This window comes from Carassius carassius, chromosome 22 (assembly GCF_963082965.1).
Source record: "Carassius carassius chromosome 22, fCarCar2.1, whole genome shotgun sequence".
Taxonomy (NCBI): domain Eukaryota; kingdom Metazoa; phylum Chordata; class Actinopteri; order Cypriniformes; family Cyprinidae; genus Carassius; species Carassius carassius.
The window spans coordinates 5,190,783-5,208,873 of record NC_081776.1 but is presented as its reverse complement, the minus strand read 5'-3'; the positions used below and the strand labels follow the sequence as shown (position 1 = coordinate 5,208,873).

Sequence of the window (18,091 nt, the reverse complement as noted above, 5' to 3'; positions counted from 1 at the left end):
TTATTAGACATTAGTGAATGAGCATTGTGCTCCTTTGCAAATATATGCTGTGTGATTTATTAAAATGTTTTAATCCGGTATGTTTGAGAAGACGATGTCTGAGAAATGATGAACTCAGTGGACAGCAGACACTCACTGCAGGGAGTTCATTACAGAATGCACCAAATGAAATTTAAGCATAAAGAAAGATACAAGAAACTTATTAAGTACTTAGATTATTAAATACAATTTTTTTATATATATTTTTTTTCCTTTAAAGATTAGCTTGTGACTCATAATTGATTAATTCATTAATTTTGAGGTGAACTATTCCTTTAAGTTAATGTAGTGCACTCAAAACTGAAAATTTGCTGAAATTTTTCCCTCAGGCCATACAAGTGCAAATGAGTTTGTTTCTTCATCAAAACAGACATTTAGCATCACATCACTTGCTCACCAGTGAATGCTCTGCAGTGAATGGGTGCCGTCAGAATGAGATTGCAAACAGGTCTCATTTTTAATATCTGACTGGCAGATTAAAGGACACATGTATATCAGAGGCGCTGATTTGTTGCCATAGGAACTTCACTTGTCCTTTGGTGCCATCTGTGATTGTTCAGAAACCTCTTTGTACTCAGTATACTTCAGTTTCCAACTGTTGTTAATCCAGCATCTTAGAATTAAGAAGCTGTATTAGCCGCCTTTAATTCTGATACATTGTATTTACATGCTAAAGCAAGAATAAAGAGGAAGAATCAATTAATAAACATCATTATCATGATCCAGAAACTAAATAGCAAAAACACAAAACCTCGAGGCCTAAAGATGTCACTTTATTAATAAACCAGAAAGCAAAACTGAAAAGAAACCATGGATCAATCTACATAAGACAGCATAGCAGGACTAAATCAGGGTAGGCTGGCCGTGTAGGAGAGCAGTACTAATACATGTTGGTAGAAGCATGTGAGTTTCTGTGAGTCCCACACAGTAAAGACAATCAGAGCAACAGGCTAATGTGTCCAGAGGCAAGAACTAGCTACTAAAAAAAGAGGCATAATAGTGAGCATGAAGAAAGAGAAAATGGTGTAGAGGAATGAGTTCAGTGACTGTGATGATGCAGCCTCCTGATTGGACGTGAGGTTTCAGAGCTTTAGGACATCACAGCCTCTCTCCTGTCTGAACAGAAGTTCTCTTCCTGAATCAAGTCATTGCCTGACTTCAGAATAGCATATTAGCATACTACAAGTTGTAATTAAAACAATTATGTTTTGCAAGAGAATACTGTTTCAAAATTTCTAATTTAAAATTTCACATTTAATTAATTGTTACTTGCTTTTTCTTTTTAATTTTGTCAAATTTACTAGCAATTTCTGAGTGAAAATATGCATTTTTTTCAGTGTATTAATACTATTTTGCAATAATTAAAAAATAATAATAATAATGTTCAAAATAGCATATATAATACTCTTACTATTTCTGAAAAAAACATACCATTTTCTTTATGCATTAATTATCCGGTTATGGGGTGGTGTTAGCGCAGTGGATAAGACGCATGCCTGTGGTGTGGGAGACCCGGGTTCGAATCCACTGTGAGACACCAATGTGTCCCTGAGCAAGCCACTTAACCCCTAGTTGCTCCAGAGGCGTGCGACCTCTGACATATATAGCAATTGTAAGTCGCTTTGGATAAAAGCATCAGTTAAATGAATAAATGTAAATGTACTATGAAATGGGCTTAAAATGGGTTTAGAATCAGTTTTTACTTAGAAATTGCTAGTGAATTTGTCATTAATTACAAAGAACCAGCAAGTAACATTACACTATATAAATAAAATTTACACTTTTAGTAGAAAGTCTGAAATCACACAATGCAATGCACTCAGCTACTCCTCAGTGTTGCAAATGAGCCAGATGTAATATCTTATTGTCTCTTATTTGATCAGACTGCCACATAAAAATTGGATAAAAAATATGAAGTATCCATTTAAATTTCTGACACCACTGCCTCTCTCTGAATTAAACGTGAGGTCATGTGACAGTGTAGAATTTTACAAATTTAGTAACTGGCATAATGCATCCTGCTGAACATTCCATTTTTAGAAATAGTATACTATGTAGTATGCTAGTATTCCATTCCAAACACAGCAATTGTTGGATATGTGAGGTTATAAGTCACTTTGTTATAAGTGCTGGTATTTGAGTTCACCTTAAGCATCTTTTATTCTTTTTACCAAGACATAATGACGAAATACAAACTCATATCTGGTATTAACACTTCTCATGCAATATATAATGATGTGCATCTAAATTAAATAAAATGTTTTCTTTCATATTCCTTTACACAGAGATTGTGTATGCTCATGTGACTGATCCTGCACTGATGTTTCTTACTTATTCAAATATGTAGACACTCAAAAATTATAGATGCACATGTGAGTAAATGTAACTAAAAATGTGAAATATCTACGTATTAATGAATAGCTATACTGGAATATAGGTCAAAGCGTCTAGAAGCCACTAGGAGAAGCGAAATTACATTCCACACACTTCTTTTGGCCAGGAGCCAATTAGCATTCATCGTGAGGATCGGGTTTTCACAACCTGAACTGTGATTGGATGACTGCATATGTGGTGCATGTATTAGCCAATGATATGAAGAATCCTCCTGAGAAACGACAACGACTTTCTCTGAGAGTTTGTCGTAAGCGCATTAGCATATGGAATATAGTCTAAATTATTTTTCATTTCTGATTTTTAATAAATACACTTTTCATAAGCGCCTTTGGGATATGGAGTAGCTCTGTACAATGTGCAAACGCAACAAGCACTGTGCTTACACTTTGGACCAGCACTGCTGATGCACTGTTTATACAAATACACATGAGAAAAAAAGGCCTCTATTACTGACTAAGAAGTAGCTTTTGAGGAACTACAGAAAGCATTGATGAGCAAGAGATATTAGCGATGGAAAGATCAAATCTGGATGGGGAATGTCCATCAGGTGACATCTAGCACTGCAGGTAAATTGGCTGGATAGTCCAGTGTCACTCCCTCACAGGATAAAGTCAAAGGTCAGGTCAGACTTTGCCATCTTCTGTCGGTAAACTGCATCAAACTTTTCATTCATGGACACAGTGAAAATGTCCTTCCAAAGTCCAACACGACCTGGAGCAGATGAAACCAGAGTTAGTAGATACTATCATAAGGAACCCTCCACCTCCCCATCTTTCCTCTATTTCTTTCATTCCCCCTTCACAACGTATAACTCAGAGCTTGAGCTAAGCCCCGGGTTCGAGCCTCCTACGAGGACAGCCATTAACTAACAGGACTTCATGGGCAGGTGAACTTGTGAAATGATACAACTAAGGATACCACTTACAGGAATTGCATCAATAAGATACATCCAAATAATATAAAAAGTATATAAATTTCGAAATATTTACAGCTCAAATAATATTATTTTTTACCTAATAATAATAATATATATATATATATATATATATTTTTTTTTTATGTGTCAACAAAAATATAAGCTTCACATTTCTGCTTAATACCCTCTGGAAGTGCATTTAATTTTATAATTTTATTTTATTTGACAAGTATGCTTTTTTGATATTTTGACAATCGAATCCAGGACATCCCTTAGACTTGACATCAACAAGACTCACCTTTCTTACACTTTTTCCATCTTCAGTGTTCACAGTTTATCTTCATGTACACTTATATAATAAGTCCCTACTGTATGTAGTGAGATTATTCAGCATCATGCCAAGCCAAGAATCCATGCACTAAAGGGAAAATGAGCAAGATACAGGAAACCAACAAAAAAGAAATGATAAAATAATCTAAAATAAATTGCAAATCCTCTTTTTTATGTAAAATAAAAAAAAAAAAATTCACATAAGGTTTACTGAATAATAAAATAAATAATAGAACAAAGACATCAAATAGCAACAGAAATGAGATTGCACCACACATATTCACCACATGATGGCACTGCCCAACAATCCTTCCCTTGTAAAACCAATAAGCCACATAAGAGTTATCTAAATGTGGAGTCATCAGTCATACAAGGGGCTAGATTTCTGTCTGGAAGACAAATACTGTACATGCTTGTGAAACGTGTTAAAGTTCACTTTTCCTCACTTTTCCTTCCTAGAAAAAGACTAAGGATTTATCTTAAGAAGAAATCTCCAGGAATCCATTTTTATAATTCCTCTAATGGTATGCTAAATAAGGTATAGGGTCACTGTGCTTAGGGTCATGTTAGCTCAGGGAACAGAACATGCAGAGACTGTCTGTCGCCCCTTACCCCGGCAGATGGACAAGGCCTCGGAGTTGCAGCACTGGTCGATGAGTTGGTTACAGCTCTCCACCATGCTCTCCAGCTGGACTTTATCACACGTGATGCCAAGAAAGCGAGCCAGCTGCTCCACCAGGGTTCCCAGATCCTCCAGAGAGGAAAATTACAGGCAGTAGGAAAGGTGCAGAGAAAGAGAGAATGACAATCTTTTGGTTATGTAATCATGACTCACGCCTCGGTCTCACACAGATGAATACATGAAAACATCATTAGCTTACATAATTATCTTCAGCTTTTAAATTACTTCAGGGACCTCAAGGTGCAGGTGACTTTTTTTCCCTACCAAATGCTCTGTATTAAAAAAACTTTAAATTGCTAATAGTAAATTATGCAAAGCAACCAATTCAAGAATGTGCGTCTGAATATTTTCTGTTAGATCAGTTGCACTGATACACACTATTTAAATAAGTTATTTATTTCAATAATCAATCACTTCAATTAATTAAAGTGAAATAAATTAATTCGATTATTGAATATATTTAAATAACTGCATATAAAAATAGTTCATACAAACAAAACTAAGAAAGCACAATGCATATTTTATTCATTTTTTTGTTGTTGTTGTTTATCATATAATGTGAGAGAAAATTATTTCAAATAAGTGTTGATAAAGTTGGGAATACCAACAACGTTTGCTTATAGTTTTATTTTATGTTTTTTTTTAGTTTATTATTTATAACGTTTAATCAATAATAGCAATTTAATAAATAATGCCCAATTCTTTAACAAATTTAATAACCAAACATTTACTTTATATGTATTTAACTTTTTATTTATATATTTATATACTTTTATTTAGGTTTGTTGAATCTGAAAATTAAGGGACAACAGTTTTTTAAAAACTGTAAAACATTGTGTATTAACTTAGTTTTATATAACATACTTATGTTTAGCATATAGGCTCTATCTGTGTCATGAACTATAGACAACTGGAACATGGTGCACTATCTATATGTTTTGTTTCTATACACTAGTCTATTACATCAGAGGTTATGCCTCTGTCACATGCAGTGTGTCACTGTTTGTGCTTTCCTGCTCTCAATCACATTACTCCATAAAGATATGGAAACTTAAGCAGCCCGACTATCAGTGATTCCCTTCTGCTATCAATACATAAGATTACATAACATACTATCACAATTTCCAGGATCTGTTGTCCTTAATACATAAATAAAGCTAAATTAATTGGCATGGGCCTCTTTGTACTAATAGTACATGGACAAATAGTGGATGTGTGGAGACAGTGATTGGAAAAGGATGTTCAAAATACTATACATGACTGTATTCTATATTATCGAGTATATGAAGCAGAACACATTATGCAATGCGTTGGAGATCATCTCTGCATTAGTTTACAGGAAACTGAATTAAAGCAGAGGGAATTTTTAGTGTAAAATTAAAAAATTGAAATAATGTAATGGTTAGGGTAAGGGGATAGAAATTATAGTTTATATGGTATAAAGACAATTACATGTATAATAAAACCATTTGTGTGTGTGTGTGTGTGTGTGTGTGTGTGTGTGTGTGTGTGTGTGTGTGTGTGTGTGTGTGTCAATGCAGGCAGTACCTTGTACATATCCTCATACTTCAAGAAGAGAACATTCGAGTCCATGCGATGCTCCCAGAACTCCTGAACATGCTCAAACCAGGAGCCATATCCCACTACAGGGACACACAAGCAGGACCAGAACAAAGACAGATTAGACAAAATGTGCATTCTAGTACACTTTCCTTTTGAGCAAATATGTTATGTGTCTCACTCACACTTATCGTTCATGAATCGCCTGCAGAACTCCTGGAATGTACCCCGGTAGCTCATGGTTCGTAAAGAGCGATGAAACTGGTAGTAGGACACAACCAGGTCTTTAGGGTTCCTGGCCATATAGATCACCTAGAGGACATGCATTGATAAGTTTGTGTAAAGGCACATTCATACCAGTTCACATCTTAAGCAGAGTGAAAAGAAAAGTCAAATAAAATCAATGATGCATTTCTATACTATTCTTATGCCCACAAAGGCTGCATTTTTTGATAAAAAATAGTAATTCTAAATTTGAAATAAGTGTTTTCTATTTTAATGTTCTTTTCTATAATAATATATTTTAAATGGTCTGCAGTCATCACTAGTCTTCAGTATCACATAATCCTTAAAAATCATTTAAATATGTTGATATTTGGTGCTCAAGAATCATTTCTTGTTATTATCAATATTTTTGTGGAAACTGCAATTCAATTATTTTGCAATTATATGCAATTATTTTTTCAGGTTTAAAGAATACCATTTATTTGAAAGTATTTTGTTACATTATAATTGTCTCTACTGTCAATTGTGATGAATATACTGGAAGTCAGTTGCATTAATTGTCCTAAATGGACAATTGGAAGTCATGATTAATATGTTGAATTGTGTTTTCCAGCTGACCTTGCCTTCTCCATTGTGCATCGCTGTAGGCATGAAACGATACGGCAGGTGGCTTTTGATCAGACGAGGTGATGTCAGCTCCTGCAGAAACACAAAACTCAACTTTACCATTCCAAGAAGTCAGAGGAAAACGACTTCTTATTCCCATGCTGAAGGCCACTGGTTCGGTAAATATGTGTGTGTGAGAGAGTAAACACCTGGATAATCTCCAATCCCGGCTGTGGATATTCCAACACAGGAAGCTGCTCATCAATATTCATGAGCCCGATCTCATCTGGGTCCACACCCTGACTCACAAGATACACCACCTCCTGTAACAAACTCGTACCTACATGCATGAGAGGAAGAAAGCAAAGTGGTTATGGATGTATTGTTAAAAATGGTAAAAAGATGACTTTGCCAGCTGCAAACAAAGATTTGCCAGTTCAGCAGATCTCTTATTTGTTGACTACATGAGGAGTTTTCAGGAGCACAAAACAAAAGCATAATACAAGCATGACCTTGAAATTATCCTAACGTGCCTCTTTCACTCTTTTCACTCTTTCATTCAGCAGTTTTGTTTACTCTTGGCTGGCTTGAAAGCATACATAAGCATGAATTAAACCCTCTGATGGACCCTCATAAATGGACAATCAAGTTATTCTCAAATATATATATTCATAATGAAATAGTACATAACTGAAAAATATATTTTTATCGTTATCATTTTATTTAACCATATAACATAACATCTCCTATGGCAGAGGTATCAACTTCAAATGACTTGAGGGCCTCTAGCCAGTTGATGTTCTCCATCAAAGGATCTTACAGCCATTCATTTGATCTATATACATCTATATACATCTATTGGTATACAATTTGGTTAGGTTATGCAATGTCAGAATAAGCTAAATTCTTTAAATGGTAAATATTTTTTACCATTGTTTTTCTTGAAGAAAATCATATACACTGAAATGTCAATGACTGGAGACAGAAAAATCATGAATGATTCAAAAACATGCTTCTGCATGCTTTTACATGAACAACATACACAGACATACCTATACAAAAATAAACCAACCAGGATTCACCCTTAAAGTTAGATTTAATACTGTAAGAAAAGATATGATTGCTGCACTGATTCCTAGAATAATGCAAACAGTCTTGTGTTAGCTACTTTAAAGATCTTGAACAAATGTAGTATTTTAAGTACATAACAAACATCTATCTTTCTGTAGATGATGACCTTTTATGAGTTTATAAATCCATTTTTTATCAGTTTCCTGACACTAGTTATGAAAGTGGGAGAACGTGGTTGATTTGCAACAATTTCTTTTTTCCTTTCCAAGAAAACACAGCAGCAGTGTCACATGACAAAATGAAAACAAAATGAAGCCACATAAAGTGAAAAGTTATTTTACAAACTCAAACTTTATTTATTTCAAATTTATATATTAAAAATATAGAAATTTACTGAAATACCATTTTGTTCCAACAGGTTAAAATATTTAATGTGGAAAAAACTGAGCTTAATCATATTATAAGATACCTGAGAAATATCAAGAAGCCTGTAATGTTTGACTCTTTCATTCCCGTCATAACTATCAACAAGGCAATGTCTGTTTACTCTGCCAATTCGAATGTCAGTGCAACGTGTGACTCTATTGACCTGTCATCCATCACGGCCCACGGGAGACACACATTTCAGTGTGTAACACTCAGCAGAGCTCGGCCTTCCCTCGGCGCTCCGAACTCAATTACACTGATGCTGGTGCGACACAACATCCTCTGCAAAGCCAAGCAATTTCAGACCCTCGTGCTATCATTCTTACTATACTGCTGTCTGTCTATCTCAGTTCTTCTCTTTATAACTGCACAGCTGTATGTGTATCATATTATATAAACAACTGCATCCATTTAGATACACTTTGACTGAACCAATGTTGTTGACAGGCCTGTAATGGTTTTCTTAGTAAAACTTTACAAAAAGGTTCCATTTGTTAACATTACTTAACATTATCAATGACAAATAATTTCTAAAGCATTTATTAATCTCAGTCCATGTTAATTTCAACATATACTAATACATTACTAAAATTAAACAAATCGGTTTACATTATTTAAAGGACCTGAGCTGAAATGAACGAACAATGAACAGTCATATTTTTATTAACTAATGTTAAAAGAAGAAAAAATTGCTTTAAATTTACTCATCGTCAGGCCATTCAAGATGTAGATGAGTTTGTTTATTCATCAGAACAGATTTGAAGAAAATCACTTGCTCACAATGGTCCTCTGCAGTGATTGGACTTATCAGCTGTTTGGACTTTCATTATGATGGCACCCATTCACTGAAGAGGATCCATTGGTCAGTAAGTGATGGAATGCAACATTTCTCTAAATCTGTTCCAATGAAGAAACAAACTCATCTACATGTTGAAAGGCCTTAGTTAATATGCATTGTTAATTATGTATGCAATGTTAATCCATTCCTGTAGTTAACTAAAGTAAACTAATGGAACCTTACTATAAAGTGTTTTCTTTTTGGCTTCTCAATTGCAAGCAGAGAAAGCAATAAGAGCTCTATAATGCATATGAACTCTCCAGCTTAATTGCATTTTTCATTGCATGAAACAAACAAATAAACAAACAAAAGAAATCTGTAACATACATTAGTTTTCAGCTGACTTATTACACAAGTAAATCAACAAAGCAACAAGCATGAGTGGGAGAGGGAGTAATACATCCTAATAGGAAACAGCGCCTCTGCAGTGAATGAGCATGTGCATGGCAGACATTTCACCTTGCTTTATTGTTAATTTCACATCTACACACAATACAATCACACCCAGTTTTGATTTTTCATTTTTATCGACCAAAGATCACACAATCTCTAAAATAAGCAACTTTTCACCTTATTTTTTAAATCAAACTCATACAGGCCTGGCTCAGATACAAGATGGGGTGGACCAGATATGATAAGGTGGGCCAGGCTGGTTTCATATGATCTATTATATTTGGATCTTATTTGAAACTAATAATATTGCCAGTGTCATCCAGGCTGTTGTTCAAGCAAACACATATTTATGTGTGTAGAATTTAATAAGTGCTATTTTACTAAGCAAACAGACAATATAAATATGCATATAAATATGTTTGTTTTTATTCTTTATGATATTCACAAGCTATCTGAAATATGCTTTGGCACAAAGCACACTGTCTAAAAATAAATATGCACAAAAAGTGACGTGCAGTGACGCAAAGGTCTCGGATGATACTTTATCTTGGTAAACACCTCCAATAACTGCATCCTCTGTAAAGGAAAAGCATGCATGTGTAAGCTGGATTCTAACGCGTGTATTTTAATACCTGATTTGGGGTATGTAATGATCCATATGTCGCTACTTCTTAACGAAAAGTTGGCGATCTCGTCCATCTTGCCCCTGCAGAAAGGAGGGAGTCGAACTCCATGATACTCGAAGTATTTGCTCTCGTATTCAATCGGGGTGCTCGGCGTGTCCACCTCGCTTTCCGCCATCCTTTCAAACGAGAACAACACGAAATGCTTGAAGGGATTTCTTTTTAAAGAAATCTGTGGAGAAGAGGACGCATTCGATATCCACCAGCCCTGATTGTTTGGCAAAGATGTGCCGCTTTGCGTGCGCCTTGCCCTTCAGCCAATCAGGTGGAGGAGAGATGATGTAATGGGATTCTCTCAGCATCAGCACCAATCGTCGGGGCGGTTCCTCCAGCAGGCCAGCTGTTCATCGCTTATGTAAATAAACAACACGGGTCTAAAAGTAAAACTATAAAAATGTGGTTACTGAGTGAGGAAGTTTATCACGTTTATCACGTTTGTCTGCTTTCTCATAACCATGATATTGCCTTTAAATTTTAATTATCAAATTGTGGATGTACACTTAAATATAGTAGTAGTCTATTATTACAATAAAATTACATTTACATTTAGTAACTTAGCAAACACTTTTATCCAAAGCGACTTAGAAATGAAGAAAATAGAAGCAATCAAAACCAACAGAAGGCCAATAATATGCAAGTCTTTTTTTTATGTGTGTGTAAGCCTATATTTTAGCGTTTATATAATGCAAACTTATGTTTGTTAAAAAATAATATAAAATTATAGTGTTACATAAACACAAATAACTTGGAATAGTAAGAAAAGCATTCACTGAGTTGCATTCAAATCTTAGGGAGATTTTTTTTTACCACACTGGAGACATTTCACTGTAAGAAATATAATTGTTGAAATAGATATCATTACAAGTATTTATATTTGAATTATAAATAATCTGTTCGAAAAACGTTAAATTACATTTTTAATTGTTTTAAATGTCACAATATTGTGATTGGGCTGTCTCGATGAATGTTGAGAAAAGTAACACTTACCACATGACAACGGTAAACAATATATATATATATATATATATATATATATATATATATATATATATATATATATATATATATATATATAGCCCCGCCTATTCAGGAATTTGTTAACAACATTTCTCGTTGATTCCTATTGGCTCCCGTGCTGTCAGACGTGAGAGCAAAACTCACAACTGACAGGCAAACGCCTTTACAGAAGATATGATAGTTACTGCAGGAGCAGCCTGAGATTTTGCAGCAGTCATGTTTGATTTAAAGGGTGGGTGGAATCTCTCGTTCGCTGGATGCGGGTTTTTAGGGATCTATCACATCGGTGTCGCGAGCTGTTTCCTGGAGCAAGCACCGTATCTCATCCGCGGGGCTACCAAGATCTACGGAGCCTCCGCAGGGGCTCTCACTGCCTCCGTGCTCACTACCGAGGCATGTTTAGGTATGAAGATGACCCCATGGTCGTCCCTGCCTAAAAGAACTCACCCCGTGGTACTTAAACGTTCTATCTTTGTACGCAGCTAACTGGGTTTTTGATTCATTCTTCTTTAGCTTCTGGTGATTGTGGTTTTCTAGAGCATTTCGGCATTTTGGTGACTATTTGAAAGTTACTTATTTAGGGTGGTGGTTAAATATCGATACTCAATACATGGTTTAAAGGTAACAAAATGCACACACACACACACACACACACACACACACAAATATTTATATAATATACACATATACATATTTATATATAGAGAAATGTTTACTGTTGTCCTGTTATAGTCATCTATTTATTATTCTGAAAAATACATACAAAAACATATTCAAATTAAAATGAAACGACCTCATTTTTCATGTCAACTTTTTTTTTCAAGCTCAAAATATTTGAACTATGCTATGTGCATTCATTTTATAGTTGAGTTGGGTTTTTCTTATTGTATTATCAAAGAACTCTGAACTGTGTTGTTTGTGTTGTTTGTGTTTGTGTCTGTGTGATATTTCCATGACTTCATTCTTTCACTTTCATTTAGGATCTGAACTAAAAAAGCTGAGTCAGACTCTAATCAATATTTGGTTGGTTTATTACAGGTTCAGAGATTCTGAATTATCAAGAGCAAAGATGAAAAAAAATCTCTTTTCAGTATTACCTGTGTATTGCATTATTCATTATTTGTGTCTGTTTCTTTCCACTGATGTAGAGAAATGTTGTGAAGGCGTCATCGGTGTTGCCAAGGAGGCACGGAAGCGTAATCTGGGCCCTTTCCACCCAACATTCAACATAGTCAAGGTGATACGTGGAGGCCTGTATCGCGACCTGCCATCCAATGCACACATGCTGGCCTCTGGTCGTCTGTGTGTGTCCCTCACACGTGTCATGGACGGGCAAAACGCTCTGGTGTCAGACTTCAGCTCCAAAGATGAACTCATCCAGGTTAGAGCATTGCGTTACCAAAGAAACAACTCAGAATTTGAGGTCACCACTTTATATTACTCTGATAACTCACTTTTATATACCTTTTATCTACATGAACATGATTTATTGGGGCCATAACATGACATATCACACTAACTCTCTATCTTCTGATAAATGTACCTTAAAAATTAGGTAAATTGTTTTTTAAATTTGCTATTTAAAATACCAGCAGATTTACTGTTTGCTTTAGCTCAGTGTTGTTGTTGACTAAATCATTTATTAAAAATAATCTATTGAAAATAGTGTTTTGTTAATTAAAAATAAGCCAGAAATAAAATCAAATAAAACATATTCAATGAACAAAAAAACTTGATATGAAAATGATGAAAATTAGAAGTGAATTAAAATGTGTTTTAGTTTAAGTACTGAAATAAAAAGAATAAAAAATGAAAGCTAAATAGAAATATTTTTTAAAAGTAATATAAAATGACAAAAGCACGTAACAAAATATACATAGCTCAAAGATAAACTAAAATAAAAATAAAAATTAAAAATATATAATAAATACTAATAATTTACTAAAGAGTTACTAATAACTAAATAATATTAAATATTAATAAAAATGTAATGCTATATAAAAAAATACTAAAATAAATTTTTCTGTTTTCACTTTATATTTATTTCTTCATTTCCAGGCTCTTATTTGCAGCTGTTTCATTCCTGTATATTGTGGTTTAATCCCTCCTGCCTTCCGTGGTGTGGTAAGTATTAAAGTTCATAACTTCATTGATGTGATGTCATTTTTTAACCTGAGCCAATCCAAGGGGCATTGTATGAGTAGACACAGCTGGAAAGTTGGATTTATTTCACATGGGAAAATTAGGACATTGCAACAAGAGTTCATTGCACTTACTTCAAAGTATTCAGTCACTGGGGCACACTGAACTAACACTGGCCTCAATAAGAGAATTAAATATGCTTATGGTTTTGCAGTTACAGTTACTCAGTGTGTCTGAATAAACCCACCTTCATTCCCTAAGCCTGTACATTGTGTACTTGTTCTTTAGAAAGGGGAGGAGACATCGGTGTACAGTATAGAAATAGCTGAGAGGCCAAACAGTTCAAATAAAGGTTCAGCTCTGTTTGTATTACCACTTACAACCCAGTGCTGTTCATTATTTGGTTACTACATGAAATAATAGTTTCTTTACGTTCCTCAACTTTTTTTCTGGTAATGCAGATGATACTGTATTCATACACTTTCCAGTTACTAATCATGACTTGCATTGAAAAATTCACCCAGATTAATGAATCTATCAAAACTTTGATTAAGCTGTGTCTAAAAGTGATTCATTGAGGAGAGTTTGGCTGTGAAGTTGACCTTTTAAAAGGACAAATAAAAGCTGTTATGCAAGTCTTTTGGTCTGATCACACCACCACTTACTGCTGGTCAGTCCTAACTCAGCCCACTCTCAGCTGAGCCACTCTGTCATTTGCAATAGCCTGCAAATCCCAAGTGACTCTTTACAAACAATACATTCCCATCAGGGATCAAGAAAGTACTGCAGTCAGGCTAGCTATTTGGATGGTCTAAGATGGATGTGTGGTTATAAATTATAAATAGTATTATAAATGTAATATTTAAAAATGACAAATGAAAAAGGTGGGTCTTGTAGCTCTTTTATTAATAAAAAAACTGTTTGCTTTTGAAAACCTACGCTTAAAAGAATAGATAGATAGTTTTAAAAAATATATATATAATCATATAGTATAATTTTAATAATATAGTTTTTACTTTATTCTTAGCGATCAGTGAAACTTAAAAGGACACATGTCTTACTTTTTCTTTCTCATCAGCGTTATGTGGATGGTGGGATCAGTGATAATCTGCCCCAGTCCGAGCTGAAAAACACCATCACCGTTTCTCCATTCTCAGGAGAGAGTGACATCTGTCCGAAAGACAATTCAACCAGCTTCCACGAACTGCGTTTCACAAACACCAGCATACAAGTCAATCTAGACAACATGTACAGACTGAGTAAAGCTTTGTTTCCCCCAGAGCCTAAAGTAAGAACACCAAACACACACACACACATTCACATGCCTCAAGTAAGTGAAGTAAGAGTGGTATGCATGAGCTGCAGTGCATTTACACAATCACTGTCTTTATTCTGCTGGAGTCTGCATGGAGTCACTCATGTTCATAATTATCTAAGCATCGTTTAACCCTCATGTTGTGTATCAGTCATGATCTTTTCCAGTCATATAATATGTTTCACTGATCTGACCTAATGTACCTCAGTTTGTGTGTGAACATTGCCAAAATTGTCCACAAATAATGCTTTTTTCACTCAAAATCTGAGGTGCATAAGCTCAGATCACTGAGGCATATGAGCTATCAGTTTTCCAAGAAGACATACAAACCTGTGCTGACAGAAAGAACAAAAAGATTGAATGCAAAATTTGCTGATAATATAGCATAATAAGGGATTTTTATAAGGCCAGCCATTTCTGACCAGGAAGGCCAGCACAACACAATAACTAATTAAATCATATCTATCATTTAAATGTCTGTGCATGTGATTGGCAGGTGCTGGCAGAAATGTGTCAAAGTGGATATAAAGATGCCCTCCGATTTCTCCAGGAAAACAGTGAACACTTTTTATCTTTCGTGTCACTTTATCTCTAATGTTCATTCATGCGTTCTGCCAAATGTGATATGTGCTGTGGTTTAGAAGATAACGGTCCTGTCTCTTTATAGATTTGCTACAGGCGGCATGTCCAAGAGCAGACATGGCTCTGATTCAGACCACGCCCACCTGCTGCAGCCCATGCACCAGGAATCCAGTCAAGATGGAAACCAGAAAAGAGTGGGTGCTGCGGAGACTCCGCCTTTTGAGAAAACACCACTGGTGGTTAGATGAGCAGCTTGTCAATAACCTGCCAACCCCCATTAAGAAAGGTAGAGTTATACTTAAAAAAGTTGTACTTTTAAAGCTGATTAATGCACTGTATATTGTGACTATTTTTCATACTCTACTATGTGCATGTGTTTGCAGTTTTTTGCGACGCCTGCAGAGAAAAGCACGGTCTGCTGGCACAGGTGACTGGTTTGCTGCCAATGCGTGTGGCGTCCTACATGCTGATGCCGTACACGCTGCCAGTGGAGTCAGTGTACTCTGCAGCACAGCGGTCAATATCATCATTCAACATTTGCTCATCAGAATGACAGAATTATTCTATTAATTGCACTTTTAATACACTACCATTTAAAAGTTTGGGGTCAGTAATATTTTTAAATGTTATTTTTAATCCTTCCGTTTAGCAAGGTTGCATTAAATTGTTCAAAGGTGACAGTAAAGACATTTATGATGTTACAAAATATTTCAAATAAATGCTGTTCTTTTGAACTTCTTATGTGGATGCCACAATGTGGTATATGTATGAGTTTTTAATTTCAGCATTGTTTGTGTTTGAAAGGTTTTGGGAATGGATCCCAGAAGTCCCTGCAGATGTGCGCTGGCTTGCTGAGGTAGCAGGCGGTGTTTATAGACAGGCATGGAAAGGTGCCGTGTCCGAGATGAGCAGGTAAAATCTCACAGGAATCATTTGAGACGACTATTAAAGGAATAGTTAACTAAAATGAAAATATTCTGAAAATATACTCTCTCTCAGGCCATTCAAGTTGTTGATGAGTTTGTTAATCCGTCTGAACAGATTTGGAGAAATTTAGCATTACATCACTTGCTCACCAAATGGATCCTCTCCAGTGAATGGGTGCCGTCAGAATGAGAGTCCAAACAGCTGATAAAACATCACAATCATCCACAAGCATTCCCATCATCTGAATATGCTCAGATCAGCTGTTCGAACTCTCATTCTGACGGCACTAACAATATAAATGAATGCTGAAAATCTAGATGATATTACACAGCAATCTGAAATTTGAATCAATTCCAAGTTTATTAGTTTACTGTTTGACATAGATACATGAAAGATATGTTATATCTAGTGTGTAATAAGCAAAAGGAGAGCAATGATTTTCCGTAAAACAGCCAAGATCAAAATGTCTTGAATGCCTTCTCCTTTATTGTGCAGCGGTGCCCCCTTGAGAAGATGTATGAGTGAGCCGCCAGTGGTAGATTTACAGATGCCTGTCGCAAACTGCAATGAACACATACCTCATTCTGCCAGCAACCTTGATAGTTGCAACTGGACTTATCCAGGTGACTTCAGTGCAGCTTCTGTCGACTCACTGGACAGTCCTATCGACACCGGCACCTCCCCTAGGCAGATGTGCTTTTTTGTTGGCGCACAAAGTAATCATGAGAAGCAAATGGACCAATGCAGGACCTTTTCAGCTTAATACAATATATGCTGTGCCTGATTCCTCTGGTCGTTGATATCATGCTGCCAATTTAGGCAGGTAGAGAAAGAGCTTGGTTAGTTTAACCCCCTGGAATCCAGCGTTAAGAGTAAATACACATGTCCTTCAAACACCCCTCCTGTGACATTTTGGACATTATCCAAATGTGCCTTTCTTCTCCATTCAGAACCAAAGATGTGTTTGATCTTTTGCGTCAGCCTGTACCTTGTGTTTTGCTGATGTGGACACTGTTTGTATGTTAGAGTTTACTTTACAATTGGTGCTAATACTTCTCAAAAACCTCAAAATACTTGACTGACATGAGCCACACAAGTTAATGCCACAAAGGTGTACAATCCAATAAAGAGTCTGAGCCCATTAAAACTTGCTTTTGATTTCATATAGTACCATGCTTTATAGATTGTTTTTTTTGTCCATTCACACCTCATCACAGCACTTCCTTGCCAAATAGTGAACTTTTCACAGAAAAATTATACTGAAAAAATTATAAAACATGTAAGTACATGATATAATGTACTTCTGTTGTATCTAACAACTGAGGATACTATATATTTATATATAGTATCTAGATAATTATATATTTGTATGCATGGAAAAGCTTTGTCATTGTGTGCTACAAACTCAGAATGTGGTCCGTTACAGTTAAGTAGACATACAACAGTTTTATTTTTAGTGATTTAATGTAAAAATGTTCGACTGCATCATCATTTCAGTATCAAAGATATTGACGGAAGCAACAACGAACCATTAAAGGACACTGTTTATTATTTAATTTAAATAAATAAATGCGGATTAGTAGCTAAATAGTTTAACTAACTAGATATTTTTAAAGTAACTGTGTTTCTGTGCTGGCGGCTTTCTTCACTGTATGGACTATTTTTCTTTTCGGAAGCTGAAGTACTAGTATTATTATAAATTATGTATTTAATAAGTTGCTAATAATGACTCTATTGTGCTATGTGGCAGCAAAGAGGGGACACAGAAATGACACTAAAACTGTGTTGAATACATTAGCACAGGAAATAACTGTATCACGAACATTTAGAATGTACCAAATGTGTTTTCTTTTTAGCTTCATATTTCGCATTTGACTCTGTTGCAAAGTGAAGTAAAATAGCAAAAAATGTTAATACAACATATACGCAAATTAAACTTGACAGC

General features: G+C 35.3%; 2 protein-coding genes across 2 annotated transcripts; one reads left to right on the top strand and one right to left on the bottom strand.

The window, feature by feature from the left end:
* Positions 1-2,184: 2,184 nt before the first annotated feature.
* On the bottom strand, positions 2,185-10,421 carry LOC132098766 (sulfotransferase 4A1-like). Its single transcript, XM_059504933.1, has 7 exons — positions 10,113-10,421; positions 6,962-7,092; positions 6,765-6,845; positions 6,107-6,233; positions 5,910-6,004; positions 4,292-4,430; positions 2,185-3,144 (listed from the first exon to the last, which is right to left on the bottom strand). Exons 1-7 carry the CDS (start codon positions 10,279-10,281, stop codon positions 3,032-3,034), a joined length of 855 nt encoding a protein of 284 aa, XP_059360916.1. The 5' UTR covers positions 10,282-10,421; the 3' UTR covers positions 2,185-3,031.
* An 895-nt stretch (positions 10,422-11,316) lies between these two features.
* On the top strand, positions 11,317-17,313 carry pnpla3 (patatin-like phospholipase domain containing 3). Its single transcript, XM_059504931.1, has 9 exons — positions 11,317-11,583; positions 12,329-12,561; positions 13,239-13,304; positions 14,401-14,610; positions 15,134-15,194; positions 15,305-15,505; positions 15,603-15,735; positions 16,024-16,131; positions 16,642-17,313. The coding sequence occupies exons 1-9, from the start codon at positions 11,397-11,399 to the stop codon at positions 16,907-16,909; spliced, it is 1,467 nt and encodes a 488-aa protein (XP_059360914.1). The 5' UTR covers positions 11,317-11,396; the 3' UTR covers positions 16,910-17,313.
* Positions 17,314-18,091: the final 778 nt, after the last annotated feature.